General features: G+C 40.3%; 1 protein-coding gene across 2 annotated transcripts; it reads right to left on the reverse strand.

Moving 5' to 3' along the window:
* Positions 1-1,606: 1,606 nt before the first annotated feature.
* EBAG9 (estrogen receptor binding site associated antigen 9) lies at positions 1,607-19,377 on the reverse strand. 2 transcript variants are annotated; one of them, XM_072327853.1, is made up of 7 exons: positions 19,215-19,377; positions 12,614-12,711; positions 8,489-8,567; positions 8,195-8,353; positions 6,619-6,726; positions 5,571-5,662; positions 1,607-2,148 (listed from the first exon to the last, which is right to left on the reverse strand). In XM_072327853.1, the coding sequence occupies exons 2-7, from the start codon at positions 12,694-12,696 to the stop codon at positions 2,028-2,030; spliced, it is 642 nt and encodes a 213-aa protein (XP_072183954.1). In that variant the 5' UTR covers positions 12,697-12,711; positions 19,215-19,377; the 3' UTR covers positions 1,607-2,027. The 2 variants fall into 2 exon arrangements, with proteins under 2 accessions (XP_072183954.1, XP_072183956.1); XM_072327855.1 differs by having other exon boundaries at positions 8,489-8,613.
* Positions 19,378-26,237: the final 6,860 nt, after the last annotated feature.

The following is a 26,237-nucleotide window of genomic DNA, read 5'->3' on the forward strand; positions in this document are numbered from 1 at the left end:
ACTGCACTGATAGAAGCAAGCCATCTAATTATTAACTCAGTGCAATCCCAACTTGTAGCTTCCCATCTCTGCGCTTCCAGAAGCATATCAGGCTTCTTGGCATTCCATAGAAATCTAGAAGGCTTTGTGTAACGTGGCTGAGAGCCACAAAGTCCCACCGTATATGAGATGCACTGTGGCCCTCAAGCCATAAACTCCGTGCCTAAAACTTGAGATCTGCTCCTAAGAGGAGGCAACATCAGCCAGCAGGTGGATGCAGCAGAGCTGGCTCCATGCAAACCTCCAGCCACTGAAACCTCTCTGCCCCCTCATTGTCACCTACAGGCAAGCAGGTTTCCTCTGCAGCCCAGACCAAAGAGGTCTCGTGAGGCCTGACGGTGCTGTGCATTGCTTTGCAGCATTTGGGAGGAAGGCTGTTATCAGTAGGCCACAAGGGAGGAGGAATGATGGGGCAGCACGTAGCAAGTCCTCAATGGCAATGCTCATTTTTTCTTTAATTAGGTAAGACAAAAGAGCCAAAATTAATAGGTGCCCTTTGTCCATGCATTTCACACAAACAGTACTGCATTATTCCTCAACATCTCCTGTTGTGACTGAGAAAAGCAATATGGAAAATGCTTTGGTCCTATTTCAAAATGTCTGCTCAGGGCAAAGGGAGCAAATTTCCTTGCCCCAGCAACAGCACCTTTACTACAGTTCTGTACTTCTTTGTTACGTCTACTGTGCTTTAAGCAGTCCTTACTTTGAGTAGTGGGGAAATCGAGCATTGTTTATTGAAGAAAGTGATCTTCATTTCCAGGAAAGACATTCACCGACTGCCCAGCTTTCTTTTGTAGAAGCAGGTAACAAAGCAGCACAAACCTCTCCATGTTTATGTTTAAAATTCTGATAGCTTGAACTGATTTCCAGCCCTGCTACCGCAGGCTCCATTTAGCAGCACTGCTTTGTTAAACGTGCTGTTTAAAAGCCAGAATTAAGAGTATAACAATATAAAAGTTGCTTCCAGCTTTCAAAAACACCTTGTGCAGTCCTGGGAAAGCATTCAGCTACACTCGGGGAGAGGCTGCACAGCTCCCAATGCGTAACTGGTCCAAACCCTGCTCTGATCTTTACCCAGCATTCATTCAACTCTCTGCCAGAGCAGGAATCAGAAACACTGGTAACAGATCTGAGAATTTCCACTCTAGCTTTATTAGTATGAAGACTTCTCTCCCCCCAGTTAACACTACCTACGCAATGAGTATGAAGTCTATATTTTTACTATAAGTAGGAAGTAAAGCAACGTGCTAGAAATGCAAAATTCCAACACAAATGAAATGAATCACTCCCCTCTGCTCACACTATCAGCCTTTGAAAGATGAGCAGAATGCACTACGGTGGTGCAGCAGTGCTGCTGCTTGCAGTGTTGTCAGTAGGCACAGCAACACAGGAAGCAAGTGACAAAGAGATGAGAAATCCAATTAAGTGATCATCTGTAACCCGTCCTCCACCAAAGCACACACCACCAGGAGTACACTTGGGGTCATCCATAACAAGGTTTTTCTTCTTATAAATACTTCTATTAAAAGAAAAAAAAAAAAAAGAAAGGAAAAAGCAGACACTCATATCAGGTAGGAAGCAAAGGGTTCTTTAAAACTGTTTAATTACATGTTTTGGGTAAGCACAGACAATACAGTAGATTCCCCACCACGGAATATTTACATTCTTTTCCCTAGGCTCGAGCTGTTCATTAAGAAAGTCTCTCAATCAGTTTTGCTCAATCACGTTTGCTGCAAAGAAGGGTACTGGAATAGAATTACTGTAAGAAGTTTCATTCCATCAAGGCATGATTCTGTGTGTGTGTGTTTTTTTTTCCCTTCAAGAACTACCCGTTAGTAGTTCAAGATATTTTGGGAGAATTCTGGCTTCCAACATGACTTGAAGAATGCATTGAAGCCAAGCAGCATACTGAAGTCCTGGAAATACTTAAATTAATACCAATATGCATGTTGTAGAGGTGGGATCCTTCCACCGATGCCTGGTTACTGTTAGGAGAGTTTTACACCGATTTTGTTCTGTTCCTTTTTCATTAACCTTTGGGCCTCTTTCTCCATTTTCTTTCGTTGTTGTTCTGCTGCTCTTTTTTCCCTTTCTGCTAACTTCTGTTGTCTGTAATTAGAGAAAAAAATGAACTGCTGAAGAAAAAGAATCCAATTTTCAGAGCAGTCAATAAATACATTATTGTAACTAATTAAGAACAGAGCCTCAACCAACTGTAGTTAGTCTCAGAAGAGTCAGTACTTCATCACACTCAAGACCTTTTCTCAGGATAATCTACGCTTAGACAGTAATATTTCTTCAAAATACTTCACAATCTAAAAGCAACGATTCTCAAAGATGAAGTGCAAGTATCAGACTAGAACTAATTAGGAAGATCTAATAATAAAATTACCCATTTTTTTCAAATTCAGATCAACACGATTCAACTCAGAACATGAAGTTTTTGCTCTGCCTTTTCGCCAGCAGAAGCACCTGCAGCCATCTTTTTTATACGCCAACTGCTACAGACGTCTTCCTTATGACCAGATGAAGTTACTCAATACTCCCTTTCACAAGCGCAGGATTTGTGTTGTGCTCTAATGTTCAATACAGATATAAACAATAGTCTCTAAGGAAGCAGAAAATAAGAAAGTCTGTATATATATATATATATATACAGACTTTCTTATTTATATATATATATATTATAATATATATATTAATATATATATATATATATATATATACAGTGAAGTTCCATAGAGCCCCATGAAATGCTAAGCAATTCTGTGCATTTGCTGTTGCAAAGTAAGGAGTCATAGCAGACTGTGCTTCTCCCCCTTCTGCACAAGGCAGAACACTACACAGATTCCCTGCATGAGGTTTCCATGCCCTCTGCTGGCTGAGTAATTTTACTAGATTTCATTGAGTTCAAATGAGTGGAGACCTTCTTCTGGAGGTGACCAAAAATAAATACATGCAGTGTACCACACAGTGATTACCTTTCCACTGCTCCCTATTTCACCAATCTCTATTCCAAACTTCCCGCTTGTTTTCAACATGAAGTTACTACCTCTTGGGATCATAGTATCATAGTATCATAGTATCGTGTGAGTTGGAAGGGACCTTAGAGAAAAGATCATCTCTCAATAGACAGCTTATGACAAACTATAGCCATAACTGACTCGCTTGGCTCCAAACAAAGGAATTCAGCAAATTTTGGTGTGTCTGTTCATTGAGTTGGACTAGCTGGCCTTCAAGGGTCCTTTCCAACTGTAAGGAATCTATGACTCTAAAGTTCAGATGGAATTTTGCGTGCCATGTAAATCAGAAAAGTATTTATTACTTACAGTCTTCTTTTGCAGTGCCAACACATGTCCAAATAAACTAAATCTCTCTGATTGGTTAGCAGAATACTAACCATAAGCACAACAGTTAGCAGGCATTCTTATCCCCTTATGTTTTTCACTTACTGTATACATCCTGAGTGACTAAGAATAATTTCATTTTTCCCTTTTCATCCCACACAGTTTTAAGAAACACATGAACTGTTCTCACACGCTGGACGTTTTACACACCTGCCTACTTTCTAAATCAAAGAGCATTTAGGTTAATTGGCATTATAAAGTCTAAAGGTACGTATGGGTATCTACAATCTGCAGAAATAACCACGTTCTAACTAACTTCAATTAACTGTAAAGAAAAATGAAAATTCAGCTTTGCATTCACCATGCTGACTAAACACTGACTGGAAAGTTTCGGTGCAACCAGCCTAAAACCTGCTGGGCAGCGGGGAACAAACAACAGGAATTTCTCAGGTTACAAAGCTTACTCCTCAGCACACTTGGACTTTCTGGAAGCACGAAGCTTACTACGTATACACTCAGTCCAACCGTTACATGTGTGTATTAAGTCACCACAGAGAATGCCAGAGGTACAGTTTTCCCTGCTATTAACACAACTCAGCTCATTTTGGCATGGTTGTGCAGCATTCTACTGCTATACAAAAATGATTCCACTTTAAGACACTTCTGTACTGAGCACCAACAGGTACCCAGACAGATCTAGTGAATGGAGACCCTCATGTCGTCCCTCCACACGCACAGACCCACATTCATTCCATTCTCAGGAAGCACTGTTGGAGTCAGCATTACCACTGTGGAGGATCAGGAACACCATTCACCAACCAGCAGTCTGAAATCTTCAGATCATTTTGTAGATCAAGACTCAAGTCTCTCAGCATTAAGAATAGACTCAAGATCGCTTCCTTACTACAGTCTGTTGAAAAACAGAGCCAGGGCTGTCACATACTAAAGTTATGTGTTAAACTCTGGATGTTAATTGCACCACATATTTCTACTGCAAGACAGACTGTAAACCTAGAAGGTATTTCCTACCAATCTTGCTAAATATTCAGCCAGCGTTTTCCTCAACTAAAGAAAAACACTCAGTGTGTTGTGAATAGAACAAAGGTTTTGCTTCACACAGCTGGGATGAACTTGCACAATCATCAGCTGTACTGAGGCAGCCATTCGCTGCAGGCCAAGAGATGCAAAACAGACAGTTCTAAGCATGCTCCGTATACCTGAAATGTTTGCCATGTATACCTCCCTGCTAAAGCAAGTGAAGTTCGATACATTTTAGTGGGGCGGAGTAGGAAGTCTGAAAGTTCACAACTTGAACTGAAGCCTTTCAATAGTAAAAATATGCCAGCCTGAAATCTTTACAACAGCTTCTAGCAAGTAAGATAAACAATTTGAAGAACAGAGTTACGTGGGAATAGCAGTGGGATTTTCCCCCTAAGTGATCCCTCTCATTTGGTATTCTAGAGCATGAACATGACCACTGGCAAACAATATGCCTTTGGCCATTTCATGAAAATCAACTATGCAGACAATTTATCACTCAAGAAATATACTGACACATGTACATACTAGATTATTAGTACTAGGTAAATTCTCTAAGACAAGTCTGTGCTTGGGAAAGTTTAATCACTTGTTTTAACAGCCTGAAAAACACATCTTAGAAGGAACATATCAAGATTTCACTAAAATACAATGCAGCCTCGGCAGGCAGCAAATGTTATTTCATTTCCCAGTCCAAGAAAACAGGATTTTTTATTATCTTTCATTGACTACATCTGGTGCACCATAGCCTCAGTGGACTGCACTTCTGACATTAAAGATCTTACTGTGCCTGCTGATGTTCCTGACAGGAAAAGGCAGTCCTTGGAAGAAAAACAACCCAAAAAAAACCATCATCCAGATATCACATAACTTTCACTGTTATACAACTATATATGAAAGCTTGAAATAAAACAGATTAACAGGAGTCACTGCCAATTCAAATCATTGTGTGCAATTAGCTTAAATCCAATCTGTATCTTGTTACTCTTTCAACTTCTTAAAAGGGAAAAGCAAACAGAAAAAGAAAACAGATAAGGTATTCACATTAGTTTTGCGAGACACGCAGAACAAGAGATGTACTATCACAAACACTGCACTTCTTCAATATAAGAAAAGTTTATGTGGTGCTACATGATTTTCAGTTACCTAAGAACTTCTTCTGCCTGCCAAGCAGCATCTTCCTCTTCTTCCCAGGCATTAGTATTTTCTTGCCAAGTATCCAAGTCTCCCAGTTCAGGCTGAAACAAAACAAGAAAAGTTCTAGCAACATAGACAAAAAAGTGGAAAAAACACTTATTTTTAACCTTGATGCTTCAATCTTCCAGAAATATTTGAGATACCTTAGATTATCACCTATGTGTTATTCCCTGTTCTAAAACTGATTTTTTGCCTTCATATCGTTAGCGTAAATCTTTAGACTCTATGCTGGTGATCAATGGAAAGAAGGATGCATTACAGTGCATTTTTAGGAAGGAGAAGACAAGTTAAGCAGATGGCATTAAAAATTTCTGGAGGTTGCATAGACAAACCAACATGTATATCCATGTTTGTCCATCATTCTCTGAGTGATGTTTTTCTTCAACAAAATCCTGTCCTAAATTATTTTCATTATGACAGTCCAAGAAAGCACTACGATCATTCTGTACTGATTTCTGCCTGGATCTTTTGTCCAATGTCTTAAAGAAAACACTGTTAAAGAAGGCAGAAGAAAGTGAGCATCTCCCTCTAGATGTTATCTGGTAAGGAGTAAAATTAGAAGACTTTCCCAAGACAAACTCTACAGAAGGAAAAGGGAGAAGGAGAAGGTTAAAAGTGGGTACAAGATTATAAAGCTAAGATAACCCAGAGGCTTCCTAGAAAAAAGACTCCTACTTTTTTGCTAGGAACTTACTGTGTTAAGTCCAAAAATTGTATAGCCCATTGATTTAGAACATTTGCTAGTAAACAGGCACTTGAAAACTTCCTACTTTTTAACCGTTCGTCTGTTAAGCTTCACAAAAGAAAATTATTTTGAATCAGATCAACCACTTCATTACTTTGAACCAAATGTTCAATTTAAAAAGAGTTTATTTTATTCCACAGCTATTCCTTTTGCTCCCCACAATGCAGACTATTCTTAGACAGACCATTCCTTCTCCTAAGGAACAGTCATTTACCTGTCAAAGAACAGATTAATATTTTTGAGTGCACTTACAGACTGGTGAATAAAAGGAATATCTTGTGTAGCTGCTAATCTGCTAGAGAATCCTGTGTTTCCTTCTGGAACTCCAAAAGTTAAAGGCTCTCGTTTTTTAATAACTATCTGGAGAAAAACAAAAAGAAAGAAAAAACAAAAAATAAAAGAGATAGGTCAAAGATTCCCTGGTGAACATACAGGCCTGTGCTCATGAAGGCCAAGCTCTCTCAAATCTGCTCAGGTTCTGGAAGCTGTACAGTTGAATCAACTTGCAAGCAGGAGAAGCAAAATGCACAAGACACCCCACTAGCTCCTTCTTAAGTCACATCAAAACAGACTGCATTAAAACACAGAAAGGGCACAGAACAAGATTCAGTTGCCACATCTCATCAGTATTCATGAGCTACTAACTATACAAGACACTCCTTGGAGAAGCCCCACTTCCATGATTGGTCAAAGTAAGATACTACGTCCAAGCATAGCACTCTCTGAACAACTATACTGTTTGAGAACACAAGCTATCTCAGGTTCAACAGCACTGCTGTGCAGACAACCTAAGTTTCAAGACTCAAAATGCAACTTGCTATCCTATCAACTGGTAAAGCTCTGTACTAATTTGGCAGAAAAATGAGCACTAATGTTCCTCCTGAAAGGTATGTTAACAAGCAGCATGATTGCTAAGATCATGTTTCCCTTACCTGTCTTGACCTCAAGACATGCACTTACCCACAGGTATGAGTGAGCGTACAGTAAAACAAATTGGGGATCTATGTCTTCTGGAAGCAGCAAGTTAAAATAGGCTAAATGAAACAAGCCAGTAAGTGTCATCTCCAGTTCATAGAAGCTCAGGAGAATCAAAGTTGGAAGGGACCTAGAAGGTCTCTTGTCCAACATCCTGTTCAAAGCATCACCAGCTCAGGTTATGCGGCTGAGTTACAAAAGCCTCCAGTGAAGGAGGCTGCACAACCACTCTGGGCAGCTTGTTCTGGTGCAAAAAGTTTTTCAATCAAAGACCCATACATATCTAACTAGAAGATTTCAACACAGAAACAAAACAAAAAGGTTCATAGCATGGATGCTGTTGTGCAGACACCTTCAGTCCTGCTTCCCTAACAAAATCTGATCTTTGAAGAGCAAACTGTTTTGAAATACCAGCTCCCTAATACCATTTGCCTCAATATCTGTCAAAACAACTGCTGGTTTCTGAAGCAGCAGAGTTACTATGTCAAACATCAGTATGAGCAGGATACAAAATATCACTTTTGAAATAATTGAAAGGTATGAAAGGTAGCTTAGTGAAGTGTTTCTATTTTCAGAACTGAAAGTGAGTTGGGGGTTTTCACCTTTATACTTCCCATAACACTCAGACTATGAAGTTCCTAATAAATTTCCAAGAGCATTAAAACAAAAGACATAATCACAAACTAGAATCACATTTGAGTCAGAATCAGAATTTTAAGTGGATGGGTTAGATTGGGATCCTCATTTCAACAAAGTGCCACAATTTTGCCTGAAGCAATGTAGGTAGGCTGCCAATTTACTTATAACCTATCTTAAAGCCCTCTGTAAGTACAATTGAAAGCTCTATACCTACTTTTTGAGTTTTTCTTATAGTTGGTGTCATATCTTTAAAATAATCAGGTTCCATTTGTTCCACAGCATTTTGCTGAGCCGCCACATTACCATTGCCACCTTCAATCTTCACACTGGTAGGTGCTTCTTCATCCCACGAAGACCAGTCTTCTACTTCTGGCTGCAGAAGCGAACAGTAAAAGTTCATATTATTTGCAAGTAAAAACTTGTCTTATTATATCTTGCTGAGACAGTAGGACTGGCATAACAGACATTCACATAAAGTGATTAAGTCACCTACCACTGAAGCAATTACCTGTTTGGGAACGGATGAATAATCCACTGTTGTTGGCAAAGTTATTTGGTCTCCACTTAACTTTCGCCCTCTTCCAGACCTGAAAGAAAAATGTAGGATTCCTCCAAGCTCTGAAAACATGAGCACTAAGTTTAAAAAAAAAAAAAAAAAAAAAAAAAAGGGAGTCTGAGAACAGAACTACTGCAGCCATGGCTAAAACATTCAGTGCTTAAACTATCCTACCATTAACTGCTAGTCAGAGACTGCTAAACAAAGGAATTTCATTCCTAAAGTAAATCCGTGTTCACAAGAATATCGAAGTGCAATATCATATTCATATTTCTTTAAGAGTTGCTTCCACTTTGTTTCCATGACTGTTTGAAAAGGGACACATTTAATCCATTATTTGCATACAATTGGTTATAATCTTTAGACTGTCAGTGCTTAAGAAGCAAATACTACAACTCTAGATTAGTGCAAAGATAACCATTTCCACTGGAAGTTGAGAAATACTTCTACTGATCTGTGTTTAACAAACTGTTTGTTGAGTTGCTTCATTTAAAGCCCCTCTAAAACACTTTTTCCTTTAGAATCCAAACAGAGATAGCACAATATTATACAAGTCTACAGCTTTTGTTCAGTACATTTACTTCAAGAGTGTTCTTCCAGCAAAAGTTTTTCAGCAACTGTATCAATTTTAATTGAAAACAAACACTAATGCATTGCTAATAAATGATGCAGGTATTTCCTTAATGGCAACACTCAAAGATCACAGTAACCAAAAACATTCGTAGCAGAAATTTGCTACATTTTAAAACCTTCCAACACAAGGGAATGAAATTCAGACCCTGAAAAATGCAAACTCCTATAACAAGATTATCATGGAAGAGTCAAGGTGTGATTATTGCTACTCCTGCAGGGAAGCTAACATTTGGAAATCATACCCATAGTTTTTACCAATATAGAACATTCCAACATCATGTTAGAAGAGCTGAATTGCATGCAATTGCTCTACTGTGTACTGGTGGGTTAGGTAAGATTATCATTTTTCCTAATTTAGGCCCAACAGAATTTTCCAGAAGAAAGATCAGATGCTATTATCTACTCTTCACTTATATAATTAACTCTAGCCCATTTAGAAACTGTTATTTCAAGCTGACATAGGTTAGGAGTAAAGACAGGCTGAAACACAAGGGTTTCCTCAAGAGGAACCCAGCATAATTTCATCTACCAAAGTTCCTGAAAATCTTTATAGTAACAACAGAATCAAAGCGCACGATAACACAACCCAATAGAGCAAATTCTCAGCTACAAAATACTATCAGTGTAGTCACCATCATTAGCTGTGTTTTTCCATCAGTAATGAGCAAGAACATGCCACACTTACAAAAATCTGTACCGGGGAGGTGACCCACTGTCACTATTGTCACTGCTGAAATGCATCACACACTGCCTCACTGTGCTCATAATCACTCTTTGGTCCCCATAAGTGTTCAGCAAGTGTTGAAGAATGTCAGTGGGTGCCATTTCTTCTGTTTGTGGGAATTCAGTGTCACACCGTTGCTTTATACACACTTCCATGTCAGATGCCATTTTGTCAAGAGTGCCCCTCTGCTGCCATCTGTCACATAGCAACAACATCTAAAGGGATATTGGTGGGTAGGTTCAGCCTCTACTGCTGTACAACCAACACCCACCCGACACTGTGGGACAACATAATAAAATAAGAGGCATTACTTTCAGAGCAGCCCTCATAATTACTTTGGTCTGAAGCTTACAGTTAACTAGGAGTCTTAAAGTCTCCCCTACGTTAAGAAATCAAAACAAATGTAGAATAGAAAAGCTATGACCAACCAAGACAGAGTACAATCTAAATTCCATGTTACGTAGTATGCACACAGATTTAATCCCTGAGCAGGTTCCTAATAAAAATATTACTTTGGCAAACAAATTTAAACATCATTTCTAGATGATGCCCTTGGAAAAAATGATGTCTTCACATAAATGGTAATCTACTACTGTAACAACAATGTTGTGTCAACAGCAAAGCATTTTTCTGACTGTTTCATTGTTCCTTTGGCCTCTTTGCCTTTACGTATGTGAACATATGAGATCCGCTTTAATCTTCTCCAATAGTTACATGACTAGAGGAAAAAAAAAAAACCCTCAAACACACCAGGAATTTCTGATCCTTAGGCTGACTTGATTCTGTTGATGTCTCTATAGGAAATTCATGTCTGGAAACATCCTCCTTTAAACCTATATGACATGCTTATCTTTAACACACTTCTAAGCCAGCACTTCAGCTGATACAACTCCCTACCAAAATGATCCAGAAGTCAAGCTAATGACTCCAACTAGTGGTTTATAACACCAGTCTAGCCCAAATGATAACACTGACAAGGATGAAGGACAGAAGAAGCAATTTCTGTTTCACAACTTAGGAAAGAGTATGCTACACACAGCAGCACTGAAGAAGGCTACGTATCTACGTTCCCCCTTGCAGGAAGGGCACACTGTGCTCATAGGAACAGCTGCCTCCCAAAAAACATTAGAAAGATACTGAATAGTGCTCTGAAGGTCAAATCGTTCAATCTTTCTTGCTTTTGTTTAACCTTACTCCTCAGCAGCCTCCATTTTTGTCCGCAGTATGAAAGTAACATGAGATCTTAGACAGAATGAAATTTCATCTTATTGTTTATTTATACCAATGATCTGCTAGAAACAGAGGATTAAAGGAGGCTGTTGTTCATTAAAAAAAACAAACAAACAAAAAACCCTGAAAAGTTGCCAAGTAATGCGTAGGTTTGATGCTGACTAGAAAGATGAAGAATCTCTGCAAGCACTTGCTAAAATTAAGAACTAACTCAAAATACGCAATCCAAATAGGTACTAGCTCACATCCATCTAATTAAAATGCACCACATTTGCTGGCTATCAGGCATACTCAGAAGCAGGGGTGCATTACAAGAAAACGGGATTTACCAAAGTATGCTCCACAGCTGACATGAAAATGGAAGAATACCTGTGGTTGATGGACTGTAACAACTTGATCCACTTACTTGCCTATGTAAACATTCTGAATGTCTTATTCTTTCAACTAATTGTTATTATGAGTTCTACTATTTTTCACGCCCAAACACTTCCTCACCTGCTCATGTCAATTATGATAATCACTCAGAAATTGGAAAAGAAGAAATTACTGTCATTACATCTACTAAATAACTGCCTGCTTATCAACAACTCACGCTCTCAGTAGAGGTCAATATACCGTAGGAGCTCAGTGTTTTTACTTTTTGAAGAACTTGAAGGGCCAGCATTCTTAATTTACCTTGGAATTCAAATTACAAGACTAAAGCTAGCATCTATGAAGTTGTATGCAGCGTTAAAATCTATCTTTCTAAAACTTCTAGAGAGCTGGAATGAATGAGTTTCCTGTTGAACCCTATATAATGATCAGTCTTGGTGTTTTTTTTTAATGCTTCAAGACACTACACTTCTGTATTCACGAGTTTACAACTCAGAAGAACACTAAGTGGTTTTGCTTACTGTCCTAAGGAATAAGGCATTTTCAGTACAAAAACAGAGGGAGGAAAAAAAGTGTCTTTTGAACTTTAAACACTGTCCTCCAAACATCCATATTAATCTTTAACAGGCAGAGGACCCCAGAAGTCTCAATAAACTGTTTCTTGTCAAAGCAGGATGAGAATCAGTTATAATGATTTATTATATTAATAAAGAAAGTCCACTGACCAATGACTGGGTGGATGCTGCCATTAACTAACTACTATAAAATACCACTTGCTGAATACTTTTTAAAAGTTGGAGGACAATTTTTATTCATTTGACACAGGACTGCATTAAAAGGCAACTTTTAAATCCTGTCACAGCTACTCAGAAAACATTAATCATTAAAGCTAATGTAACACAAAACACACTGACTCACATCTGCACTACACAGACTCTTGAGTTCCAAAGGAATATGCAGACTAAAGAATGAATATGACTTGTTTTCTATGTCTGAATTGTTTCACAATTAGCAACAAAAACAGAATTAGGAAAAGAGGTGTGCGCTAGGGAGAAGGAAAAGAGAGAAAGAATCTGTCATTAAAACAGAAAAAGGTGATCAAATTAAGACACATTTACCTGCATATTAACTTTTTAATAAAAGAAAGCACAGCTGCCAGGCACGTACAGATTTTAAAGAGCCGAAACTGTGTTATGGCCATGGTGAGAAACCCTTCCTGCAAAAGAAAAAAAAAGTTAGATGTAGCACATTATACATCTTTACACAGTCCTTAAAGCCCATTTCTTTAGCTGATCTTACACAGGGAGCATTCTGTGAAGGTACGTTACTGACAAACAGGGGAAAATGTTTCTGGAACAGAGACTCTGTCTTCTATCTGGACATCTCATAGAATCACAGAATTGCCCAGGTTGGAAAAGACCTTCAAGATCATCAAGTCCAACCACAGCCTAACCATAGTACCCTAACTCTAACAACCCTCCATTAAATCACGTCCCTGAGCACCACATCTAAATGGTTTTTAAACACATCCAGGGATGGTGACTCGAGCACCTCCCTGGGGAGCCTATTCCAGTGCTTAACAAGCCTTTCTGTAAAGAATTTTTTCCTGATATCCAACCTAAACTTACCCTGGTGCAACTTGAGGTCATTTCCCCTTGTCCTGTCACCTATCACTAGAAAGAAGAGACCAGCCCTCACTGTAAGCATATTTCAGATATTGGAAGAGAGCAATGAAGTCTCCCCTCAGCCTCCTTTTCCCCAGACTAAACAGCTCCAGTTCCTTCAGCCTCTCCTCATAGGGTATAGTCTTCAAGCCCTTCATAAGCCTTGAGAGGCTTGTATAAAAGACTTATATAAATAATATAAGCACATAATGAACACAGTTTTTAAGGACACTGCAGGCAACAATAGGTAAAGTTACAACTGAATATATTTTTGAAGGAGAAATGCTTGCTATCAATGGCAGTGACTGTACAGCCGATGTACTTTAGACACTAACAATACAAGGAGAAAAGAATTACGGTCAGTAAAAAGCTCATACTTCCTTAACCAAGTCTTCCCTATGAAAACAACATTGTGTGAAAACTCAGAACTGGTCGCTTAAACTTTACAGTTATTTTAATTGGACCAAACTCTCTATTTTAGCTACCAGTGTCACTGAAAAACTCATCAGAAGTGATGGATTCTGTTCATCCCACATGCACTACAGCACCAATTAATCCCCTAGATACATCAGTGATCCTGTGCCAAACCAGATAATGCTAGGCGACTCAGACAAGCAAAAATTGATCTTTGGCTGGAACCACTTATGCTGGCTGATATTTTTAAGTGTCATTTTGATAATCTAGATAATTTAAACTTGACATACAGCATTTATTTTAACAGATCCCTTCAAGCAGGAGCAGAACAAGTTGGAATAATATCCAAGGATCGCTTAAATAAGGATTCCCTTTCTCTCTTTTAAAACTGAACATTTCAGAGTAAGAAAGAAGAGATTAGGCTTCACAATTAGCTTTTAATTACATACAGCTACACTTGTAACAACATTTCCCCTTGCAAGTTTAACGTACCTCCTGGTGAGAAGACAAGGCAGCCCTGTGACATTTTCCTCAGGCCATGAGCATTCCATGGAAGGTCAGCTTGATTTCAAATACGCTACGGCATTTAAATCACTTTTATTATTCCATGCTTTATGTTAGGAGGAGTCAGGAAGGTAGATCATTAGGTTGGCTGCTCCAATACTGTCCTGAGGATTTTATTAAAATGTATGTAATTGTATTTGTGAGCTTTACAGATCTTAGATTTATTTTATTGATGCTCATTTGCTAGGTATCTTAACTAGCACTAAACACTGTAGTAACATGGTACTACAAATATTACTTCTCATACAGCCCAGAAGAGGAATTACTGCTACGGAAAAATTATACAGGGTTGCTACCAAATAAATGGGCCCTTTTGCTGTAGAACCGAAGGCTGTAGAATTTAGGTAACCACTAAATTATGGCCTATACTACCAAGCTGTAGCTCAGGAGAAAGTTGACTGCTGACAAGAATTAGCCATCACAAACCAGTGCATTTTTCCCAGGGCATTTCTACTCATGAACGAACAGACTTCCAATATCACCCATGTGTCTGTTCAGCAGGATACCATCGCTATCTTCAGTTGTGCTGAACAAGCGGGAGAGAGACACAACTACGTGCTGCCCTCATGTTTGAGCTGCATTTCACTTCAACTACAGCAACACCAAGCCCTTCAAAACAGAAAGTACCATTTGCCTTCCTCTTCTCTGAACTTTAATCATAGTTTCCTCAATTAACTTCAACACTGGAAGTTGTCAGACTCCCAGTTGTGGCAACAAAAAGAATAACTAGACACAGTAATATCACTGAGCTTTAAAAAGTACTTTTATCAATGCATCTAGCTTTTATATGGCTAATTAAGATACGAAGTGGCAAGTACGAATTAACTACAGCTATATGTTAAAAGCTATGTAAAACAAATCTTCAACCAGCTAGTTGGTTACAGATTAGGACAGGTAGCATTAAATCCAGGCATCTGGGTGTAAAATAGAACAACAGTCCAAATGCTTTAAGAGCTAAGGACAGCACTACCTAAAATTAAAAGAGCAATCATTTCATATTCAGACACGACTGGACAAACACAAAGGTACAAGGAACCTTTGTATTTTCTGAGCTTGGCGCAAACTGAATACGTCTGATACAATGACATTAGACTCATCAAGTAAAACAAGAGTGTTCTTTCTCTTTCTGTTGTCAGCCTTCTTCCAGCACTGGAAAGATACAAAGCCACGTATAGCACAAAGAAAGAACACAGACTGGCAGCACTCCAGCAAGAATCCTGGAACGTTTCTTAACAGATGGAGGCAGAGGTAAAACACTGGACTAAAATTCAGAAAACCTGATGTCATGGTTTTGCAATTTTGTAATTTTGCTATCAGTATTCCACATCATAACATCATGTTAAGCATAGATAATTTTGACGAATCTGCTGCTCACAGAAAGAAGACTACATGTCCCAGGGAGCATCACGGTCAGTCATATGACCAGGACTATATAATCTCACTTCAGTGCTGGACTCGCTCTCTTGGATCCTGCCAGCCAGGGGGAGAGCCGTGTGGGAGCGTTCCAGCCGTTTCGCCTAGAGTTACAGTAGGCCTCTCGGTTTCGGGACTCACTCTCTCATATTTTACTCGATTTGTTAGCTTTAATTCCAATTATATTGTATTATATTGTGTTATTCTGTATTCCGATATAGTATTTAGTAAATAAGTGTGCCTCCTTAGATCGCTGCCGCTGTATTTATTTCCTTTTCCCTGTTTTTCTTTTCCTTCTGGGCCAGCGGCCTGCGGGCCGACTGCCCCCCTGTCATGGGTGCAGGTAGATTTTAGGCTAACCCACGACACCTGATTGAGTTGTCAGCTTGACACAGCTCTGTGCATTTCACACCTCACGCCTCAGCTCCCCATTGGTAAAATGGGACAGAGCTTTCCTCCTCCCATTATCACAATTGCTTCTGATGTATAAGATTTATTAGACTTACTTTGACTGAACTTTTAAGCTCCAATAAAAAAAGATACTAATAATTAAATCACAAATCCTAATTAATATTAGCAGTCAGTGCAACAGTTCTGTAGTTCTTCAGCTTAGCAGGAGTTTGACTCACACAGCTCATACTGCCTTCTACTGGTAAAAAGTCACAGCAACTGCTCACATGGAAGGCATGCACTGAAAAGATTTAACTATGGTAGCAAGACATTAGAGATAAGTCAGAAGCACAGGGCAACTAATCCCTGAAAACATTTTATGGATCAATAAAACTAATACAGTGAAGGGAGAGAAAGCCCCAACATTTACTCAACTGAAACAGTTCTACATCACTTACTGCTTCCAGCATTAGAGGTTCTGGCAAACCAGCCCACAGTGACAACAGCCAGCAGGCTGCCTGCAGCACGGCACACACAGCCCAGCCATTAGGCAACCAAAGCACAATAAACAAGTTTCTCATCAGCCATCACAATACAACAAGCACCTTCTTGCCTGCAGTAGCGCTTCCTCTTTTATACCTAATTACACACACACACAAATACTACTTACACCAGGCATGTCCAACCTGTGGGTTGTTTTGACACATTGGCTAAACACAGTCCTGTGAACAGCAAAAAACATGCAGCTGTGCCTTCTGTTTTGATAGAGGAGATTGAGAACAGGTTTCAAGATGGCCAGAACGGGAGTTCTGCCTTCAGTTACCACTGCTTTGTGAATACACTGCACTGTCTTCCACATCAGCTTATCTGCGAGTCTGAAACGAAGACAGCTTGGAAACAGCAGCATTTACTCACAATAAATACAGATAATTAACCAAGGGAAAGAGTCTAAATTAAAAATAACTTCACTGAAACTGAATGTTTCCCCCACCAACTGTATAATGTCATGAGAAAACATAAAAAAGCTTCACCCTCCTTAAGCAAAACACGACCGTTTCCTCATACAAAAGACTAACATGCCCTTGAGCGCTCACAGGTGTCAGCACCAAAACCACAAAGCATCACTGAACCAGAATGTTTTCACTAGAACAACCAACCAGTAAAAATCAAGTATGATGATTAGGGCAGTTCCAGTGGCAAGGATAGTATCTCTCAAAGTCCATTTTGTACAAAATCTCATCACACCAGCCCAGAGATGACCAAGTAGGTTTACAAGGAGATGCAAACTCAAGATTTGTAGATAGAGCCAATAATAATAATAAATAAATTTAAAAGTTTACTTTCAAGCACAAAGGCCTCCTCCAAGCCACGAGCACTACAAGACGCACAGTGCATTTTCAAAAGGGCATTCAGTCAGGTACTGAAAGTCACAGCCAGCATCTGCATTTCAGAGAGTAACCATGATCCTATAAACTAATGAAGGTGTTCCACTCCTCTCTTCCAGGCCAATTTTTTTTTTAATCGCTTTATACAGAAACATAATATTGGGAACACCGAGGCAGAAGGGAAAATAATGACTTTACCTTTCATTGTGATAAATTGACTGACCATATGGCAACGTGAGTCAATCCTGTAGCCATGCTACTATGGCAATAAAGATAGAAGTAGAACCCAAAGGAAAAAAAAAAAAAACAACCAGAAAACATCTCCTCTATCTGCCTACATGCAGTCAGATGGCTGTCCCTAAGAAACTGCAGTCTTAACACTGATGTTCTATCTTCCAGTGCAAGCGCACCAAACCTGAAATTATGAGAAAGCTAGGAGAGAAGATTAATATGCCTGCAATTAATAGGAGCGAGACAATCATCCAAGGTGTTCAAGTCCAAGAAGATATTTCAAGACTATCGGGAGCTGCAAAAGATGCCAAAACTAAGTTTTGTCTCTCTAATTTAAGACAGAGAACCAGGACGTGTTAGCCATTCCTAAACTATTCCTAGACACTCTTAACAGTGCAGAGCTTGAACTTCTTTAGACCTACGACTCCTAGAGCAATAAAAACTCTATAGTAACACCACTCATTTCAACCCCTCCTCTCCAAGAAACCGAGCATAGTTTCTGTCATGTTACATCAACTCTTGAAGCTTTCAGCTCACGTTTGTGGTTTTTTTTAAGGCAACATTAACAACACAAGTGAACATACATCCACTGACTTCATTATCTGCATATGCTACCATCCTCTGAAAAACAGCACACACAACACAAACATGAAATCTATGCAATCCTGTGATACTACACCATAACTGCTCAGACTTGAAGTCTTTGACATAGTGTGCTACTTTATGTAAACCCCTCTGCAGCACAACAGTTCTCGAACCAGACTTCAAGAGAGCCCAGTTCTACTCCAGTTTCCATTGGTCGCGCTGGACTTCATTTACCCACATCTACACTGAAAGCCAAAAATCAATGAATTAACACACTCGTCTTGTTACTGACACAATGTCACCTTGTAACACCTGTTGTCTCAGCAAGCACCAACTATTTACAGTCAAGATACACAACAAGACAGGACAGCTTGAAGAAATCTTCACACAGCTCACTGCTATTTCCAGTGTATCCACAACAAGAATAAAGCACCAGCCATGTTGTTTCTCATCAGATGCTGAACTGAGGCATCACAAACTCACAACCAGAAGCGACCCCCCATCCCACAGACCAAACGAGGACTGAGCTTTTCCTGGAGCCAGCAGAATACAGGTGGGAGCAATTCACTTCTGTGCGTCCTTCAGACATTTGTAGCCCTTTAAAGCCATGCTATACAACTTCCTCATTATTTTTTATGAGAGTTGTTAGCCAGCAGAAATAAAGGTAAACTTCAGCCTAGGCAGCTCCACGCACTGCAGTTCCAATGAAGAAAGATGTAAACCCCGCAGCCCTGACAGGACTCTTCCTTTCCTTTTAACGGGCTGCCAAACCTCCCACGACCCTCACGTTGGTCCCGGCCTCTGGCACCCCGCGCGCAGCGCCGTCCCGGCTCCAACAGGCAGGCGCACTGGCAGCCGCGGGCCCCGCGTTACCAGGGCCCAGCCGGGCAGACTACCGCTGGACGAGACCCGGCGGCAGCACCGCCCCGGAGCCTGGACACCAGGGCGCTGGAAGGCGTTATTTAGGAAGGACCGAGAGGGCCGGCCCCGTGGCAAGAAGGCGTCCAGGCCGGGCCCTCCGGCACCGAGGCGGAAGCGGGCACCCTGCGGCGAAGGAAGCTCCCCGCGCTCACCTGCCCCGGCGGGGAGGGCTCTCCGGGAGGCGCGGAGCGCCAGGGGCCAAGGCGGCCACTCCCGCAGCCTCCGGCCGCCCTTCATTCAAAGCTCGGCACGCAGCGCTGCGCCGCAGCCTCCCGCGCCGCCATGTCGGCCTCCTGTCACCCGGGCGACGAGGCCGCCCCTTCCGGCCGCGCCGCTTCCTCTCGCCCCGCCAACCAGCGCCGCCCGGCTCGCTCCGCTGAAGGGGGGAGGTGGGTTGACGTGGCCGCTCGGTTGCGGCTCCTCGGAGGAAGGTGGCGAGCTGTTCTCTGGTGCAGCGATTCCAGCAGCCTGTCCGCCCTGATCCTTGTGTCGCTGACACTGCTCTGCCCCTGGGGAGTTTGATATTGATATTTAGTTGCCATCTAATCAGATCACCGGTACTATACAGTTTCTGTGGAGACCGAGGTACAAAATAACAGCATCTTTAAATGCCAGCAAAGCAAGGAAACGGTAAAGCAGAGTGCGTTTGATAGAGGAAGTGCACCTCTTCCAGTCTGTGGATCATTTGGTAAATCAGCTCAGTTCCTCATTCTGCTGGATGTCTTTCCCACTTTCCTGCTTGCTAATACCTGTAATGTTTCAAAACACAGAATCACAGAATCATTAAAGTTGAAAAAGACCTCCAAGATCATCTTGTCCAAGCATCAACCCATCACTACCATGCCCACCATGTCCCTCAGTGCCACGTCTTCTTGTTTCTAGAACATCACCAGAGACAGTGACTCCACCACCTCCCCACCACCTGAGATAAAATGTTTCCAAATATTCAATCTAAATCTCCCCTGGTACAACTTAAGGCCATTCCCTCTCATCCTAACTGTTACCTGGGAAGAGAGGCTGACCTCCACCTCACAATAGCCTCCGTTATGGTCATTACAGAGATTGATAAAGTCTTCCCTGAGCCTCCTTTTCTCTGGAGTAAACAATCCCAGTTTCCTCAGACACTCTTCTCATAAGACTTGTGCTCCAGACCCTTCACCAGCTTTGCTGCACTTTGTTCAAGCTCATCTACAGATTTGCCTTTGCATGCTGCAGATCAAGACTGGGCCAAAGAAGAATGACCCAATATCCCAGTGTATCACAGGGGACTGGGTAGACATGGCATTCAGTGCCCACTGCAATCTATTTTAAACCACTTTGTAAAATGATGAAGTTATTTTCAGTTGCATCCTTCATCAGTAAATGTTAAGTTTTGATATTCAGAGATGAACAGCTTCAACAGAAGAACTTGACAATAGGTAGGAGGCTGGTGGGGGCCCTAGTGAGGATGGTTAGGCCCATTGGTGTCCTCAGGGGCCTGTCACCCTTGTGCCTGCACTATCTGCACTCAATAAAGGATACTCAATACATGCAATACTGTTTTAACATATAAAACAATCTATTCGGCAAAGATTTATGTCTTTCAGAATAGAGTTCTATATGAAGAAGTAGAAATTGGAAAGCAATTATAACTTGCATTTACACATAAAAGCAAAATCACAAGCATGGCACACTGTGAGAGGTCAGATTAGGTGGACAGCCAGCATTTCCTTAGAGAATATATTCAGTTTTTGATCATTACAGTCTACATATTCAATAGGGAATAAGCTACACTGAGAACGAAACTTTTCATATACGCATATTAACACCCACACTTAATATCAGACTGCCAGAATGTCTCACCCACACTATCTTCTTAAATGCACAACAGACCTATTGCTCTCATGGGAAAAACTCCAGAAAATGCCTTGATTTTTGTTGACTGGTCCATGAATGAAAAATAACTGTCTTCATAAAAATGTAATTACGCAACTTCAAATTCAAGAAAGATATAGACATAACCTCATTTCCAGAATAAATATTTTCAGGGATTAATACTTCTCTGTTAAAAAATGTCATTAACTTTAGCTCTAAGTTTCTAACTAAGAGAATTACTTTGGTTCCTTTAGTTTTCCCAAAGAGATCTTGACTGTTATGTATTTCATTGCCACAGTAAATGTAGTACTTCTGCAGTAAACATAAAGTTTGGAAAGAAGTTTATTAAAATTAATGTTTTCCTTTAATTTTATAGACATTAGGAATATGCCTTCCTGATACTCACACTCATATTTACAATTGATAGTTTAATTCTGTCTATAAAAGCGATAGTTTCTTTTTTCAATATTCTCTTTCTTGTGATATAAGTGCTTAATTTACTTGTGTGCCCTCTCTCACTCTTCATTCTTTTATTAAAGTAGTGAATCGTTAGGAACACTTCTTTTTTTTTTTTTTTTTTTTATCTCAGTGTACCTTTCCTCAGTTACAGACTAGCTGAACTGTTCAGTAGCTCAAGTTTTACATTCTTGGAAGAGATTTTACTTTCACCAAGTCTTGATTCTGGTGAAGTACAGTTTTTACCATTTCAAACAGAAAATTAACGATTTTTACTATCAAATTTGTGAGTAATTTTCTATATTGCTGCTATAAATTCTCATTTTACTCTTTGAAAATTCATCATTAGCTGTCTTGAAACTCTAAATGACAGGAGGCAGTTCCATCACTGCATATATTTTCCACTCTTTTGTGCTATTCTTGTGCACGTATTTTTCATCTAGTCTAAGGAGTTCAAAGAGTTTGCCTAGGTTAATGCAAATGTGTATTCTAGTGTGTATGAATATGTGTCCCTTTTCCAAAGTACATAGGCAAGTAATCATGAAAGCCTCTTTTCTTTCAGAGGTCTTCCAGGATGTGCTCTTCACTGCCTTTGCCAGCATACCTTAAATTCCTTCCCTCGTGTCCATTAAGGCTGGATAGAGGAAATTACTATTTTGGCAAGAGTAAAAGAGAGGAAAAAGAGTTGCAATGGCTGCCCAAATCTTCCTGAGCTCAGAGAGCTCAGAACAGGTAGAAGTTTGTTTTTCTGCTGAATTGGACAGTTTTAATTGCTCCCCTGAGAGTGATCCCAGTTTTTGATTCCTTTTGGCATCTCTCTTCTAGGCACTGATCACAGAATCACAGAATTGTAGGGGTTGGAAGGGACCTCTAGAGAGTCCAACCCCCCTGCCAAAGCAGGCTCCCTACACCAGGTCGCACAGGTAGGCGTCCAGGCGGGTCTTGAATATCTCCAGAGAAGGAGACTCCACCACCTCCCTGGGCAGCCTGTTCCAGTGCTCCGTCACCCTCACTGTAAAGAAGTTCTTGCGCACATTCGTGCGGAACTTCCTATGCTGAAGTTTCAGCCCATTGCCCCTAGTCCTGTCCCCACGCACTACTGAAAAGAGACCAGCCTCGCCACTATGGCTCCCACACTTCAGGTATTTATAAACCTGGATCAAGTCCCCTCTCAGCCTTCTTTTCTCAAGGCTAAACAGACCCAGTTCCCTAAGTCTCTCCTCGTAGGGGAGATGCTCCAGGCCCTTCACCATCTTTGTGGCCCTCCACTGGACTCTTTCCAAGAGATTTCTGTCTTTTTTGTACTGGGGAGCCCAGAACTGGACACAGTATTCCAGATGAGACCTCACCAGGGCAGAGTAGAGGGGGAGGATCACCTCCCTCGACCTGCTGGTCACGCTCTTTTTAATGCACCCCAGTATGCCATTGGCCCTTTTGGCTACAAGCGCACACTGCTGGCTCATGGCCAACCTGTCGTCCACTAGGACACCCTCTCAGCAGAGCTCCTCTCCAGCAGGTCTTCCCCCAACCTGTACTGGTGCATGCAATTATTTCTTCCTAGGTGCAAGACTCTACACTTGCTTTTGATAAACCTCATCTGGTTTCTTACTGCCCAGCTCTCCAGCCTGTCCAGGTCTTGCTGAATGGAAGCACACCCTTCAGGTGTGTCAGCCAATCCTCCAAACTTCATGTCATCAGCAAACTTGCTGAGGGTGGCCACTATCCCCTCATCAAGGTCATTGATGAAGATGTTGAACAAGACCCGACCCAGCACAGACCCCTGGGGGACGCTGCTAGTTACAGGCCTCCAGTCAGACACCGCACCGCCAACAACAACCCTCTGCACTCTGTCAGTCAGCCAATTCTCGACCCACTTCACCGTCCACTCGTCTATCCCATACTTCCTCAGTTTTGTTATAAATATGATCTTCAAACTGGACTCTGGCCACCCAAGAGGACCTTTCTGCAAGCAGAAGCCCCATCTTTAAAGAATACATTCCTCAGACTGAAAAAGTTTGGTTGATTTATTCAGCACTGTAAAGAATCTAAAGAATAAAGAATGTGCTTCTTTATCCTGATGTTTAAAAATTTGCTGGAAAAAAAAAAGACCTTGAGCTCTTCTTCTGTTGATTACATCAGCTCTTCCTTTCTTAGAGTGTTCTTTTAATTTACTGATGATTGTTTAATACACAAAATCAGCGCTGGAGGTAGGTACAGAGCTCAGTTTTCTCCCCGCTAGGTAAGTGAGATAATCACTGGGCTAAGCAGACAGGCAGACTTCCTTCTTGCTCTCTCAATTAGTTCTTTTTCATAGTAGCACTGATACACATAAGTACTGGAGTTCTGCTTCTCCTGTGAGTCTCAACAGAAAATGCTATGGCCTGTCAATAAGATTGTTCTCCCATTAGGCAGATTTAAAGTGAGAGAATACTTGCGTTTTGTAGGTTTGGGAAGGAGGTAAACAACCCATCTCTTCTCTTTCACAAATAAAGAATCTGTCTGGTGTTTAGATCTCGACTGTGTCATATAATTATTAGGCTCTGTATACAAGTTATCCCAGAGAAAAGCTGTTTATTCTTTGTTCAGTCACATCCTAAAGGAAGCAGTAGCTGCTGCAGCTCTTTTGGCAGAAAGCAAATCCCATCAATAAATGCTAGGTGTAACTGGGATTCAGATCTCATGGGGGTTTAAGGATTCTGTTCTGTTACCTAAATGCTGGTTTCCTTTAGCTACCAGTTGAGTGCTTCAGCATGCATTTAGCTGCAGAGGGGTAACTCCAGCATGTATAGAAATGAAACTGTAAATAGATATAACTGCAGCATCCATAGTTGTATCTACAGTTACAATATTTGAGAGCTTCTGTAGCTGCCATTTGGTTGAAGCTGACCAGTTTTTAATAGCAGATGTGAATATTGGCTTTTTAATTCCATTTAACACATATTGTAGATGATAATGTTCCATGCTGGCTCTAGTTTTTAATACTGATTTTAATAGAGAAAATAGATGCATAGAATAAACTACAACACTTCCACAGCTGCAAGTTAGAGATAGGTTAATAAGACCTTTATAAAACCAATTTATCACTTCACTACTATAATGGAAAGCTCTCTTTCCATTCTGTATGACTTGGTCATTAAGTAACCTTGCTCGACAGCCTTTTTTATGCTTCTTGTTAAGGCAAAAATTCTATGCACTAAATTCAAGTTCATTGAAGGTGGAGCCTAGGAATAGTGTTGACTTCAAATCCTCTAAATACTTAAGTACCTAGCATATTGCTTTATAAAAATATGTACGTGGATACACACATGCATGCCTGCATATATATGTATGCTTCACAGGTTTGAATTTAGGGAAATGAGAGTTCTTAGCATGGAAAGATAAGGTTGCAATGCTTTGTTAGGGAGACAAGATTTTAAAGACAAAAGATTTTAATTCTAATGTTTTGTAGGTCTTTTGGTGGGTGTGGATCATGAAGCTGTTCATACTTCAATATTTGGTATTAGAATTTCTACCTATTAGTAAGATAACTGAATTATAGGATCACAGAATGGCTTGGTTTGGAAGAGACCTTAAAGATCATCTAGTTCCAGTCCCTTTCCATGCCATAGGCAAGCTCGCTTCTCATCAATCAGGCTGCCCAAGGCTCCATCCATCTGGCCTGGAATGCCTCTAGGGATGGAGTATGTGCAGCTTCTATGGGAAGCCTGTTGCAGCTTGTGTGTCTCTCTTCTACTTACAAGAAATGAAGCAAAATGTACTTTACTTTGATAGTAAGGAAGAGAGAAGTTTAAACTTTGTGTATGCTGGAATAGATCCATTGTAATGCAGAACAGTTGCAGCCTGTGGTGATGGAGATTTTTCTTCGTGAAATGCTGTTTGTGCCTTCTACCAGATTAAATTGACTCTTTCCAAGAAGAATCATTCTAGGCCTGAGGAAAGAGTTTAGCAGGAAAAACAAAAACAACAACTACAAAGACCTAAAATAATCATAAATCATCAGTTTTCTCATGTTAAAATAAACCAGTGCAGCATAAAATAGCTATGCTCCCAAAAATCTAACTATAATAAACATGAGCTTCAGAAAAACTTTACTCTCTTGATTAAATTTGTGGGAACATCTAGATCCCAGTTGTGATGGTGGTGGTGGAACACCGACCAGTTCTGAATATGACTGTGAGGAGACAGCAATTAAAGAAAAGAAATTAGGAAATAAATACAGTTTTCATCTAGTTTTCTTCTTTATTTCATGGCAGTGAGGAAGCATTTTGAGCCACCTTTATCATGTCAAGAGATAAAAACTAGACATAGATAATATTCTTTCTGATCTTTACTCAACAGAGGGAAAATAGGTCTCTTTCCACCCATTGGCTATTTGCTGAAATACCCTCTTGCGAAAAAAAATATGTCAACAGGTATTTTGAAATCTAATCCGAACAACTCAAATATGAGAAGTCTGATCCAGGATTTGGGCAGAAACTTATCTCAGAATAAAATACATGTGAAGAAATCAAGAGACAGGCTAACTAGATAAGAGGATATTTAGAACTAATTATCTAAAAGCAGCATTTCTTTGTGGAAACCTCATTAAAAGGTTGATCCTCAAAAGTGCTGAAAAATCACATTTAAAGTTCTGCTCAGCTTTTCCATGCCAGAAGAGTTAAAAGGTGGAATACATTTATACAAGTCAGTGAACTGCTCTAAACTTTCAATTTTTGGGGATACCTCAGTGTATTTTGTAGTGGAGAATAAGAGCAAAGACAGAGTGTAAATATAACCCGTTTTTTGTTCTTCAGCTGAAAGAAACTGAGCTGCTGCTGGCAGCTCCAGGGATCATTCCAGAACTTCCAGAAAGTTTGAGTAACTGA

Source organism: Excalfactoria chinensis, chromosome 2 (assembly GCF_039878825.1).
Source record: "Excalfactoria chinensis isolate bCotChi1 chromosome 2, bCotChi1.hap2, whole genome shotgun sequence".
In the NCBI taxonomy this organism is placed as follows: Eukaryota; Metazoa; Chordata; class Aves; order Galliformes; family Phasianidae; genus Excalfactoria; species Excalfactoria chinensis.

Excerpts from the sequence above, each read along its gene's own strand:
- EBAG9 (XM_072327853.1), bottom strand. The coding sequence starts at position 12,696 with ATGGCCATAACACAGTTTCGGCTCTTTAAAATCTGTACGTGCCTGGCA. Across the intron at positions 8,568-12,613 it reads ATTAAAAAGTTAATATGCAG|GTCTGGAAGAGGGCGAAAGT; the intron begins GTAAATGTGTCT and ends TTTTTCTTTCAG. Across the intron at positions 2,149-5,570 it reads CAGGCAGAAGAAGTTCTTAG|ACAACAGAAGTTAGCAGAAA; the intron begins GTAACTGAAAAT and ends CTCTAATTACAG.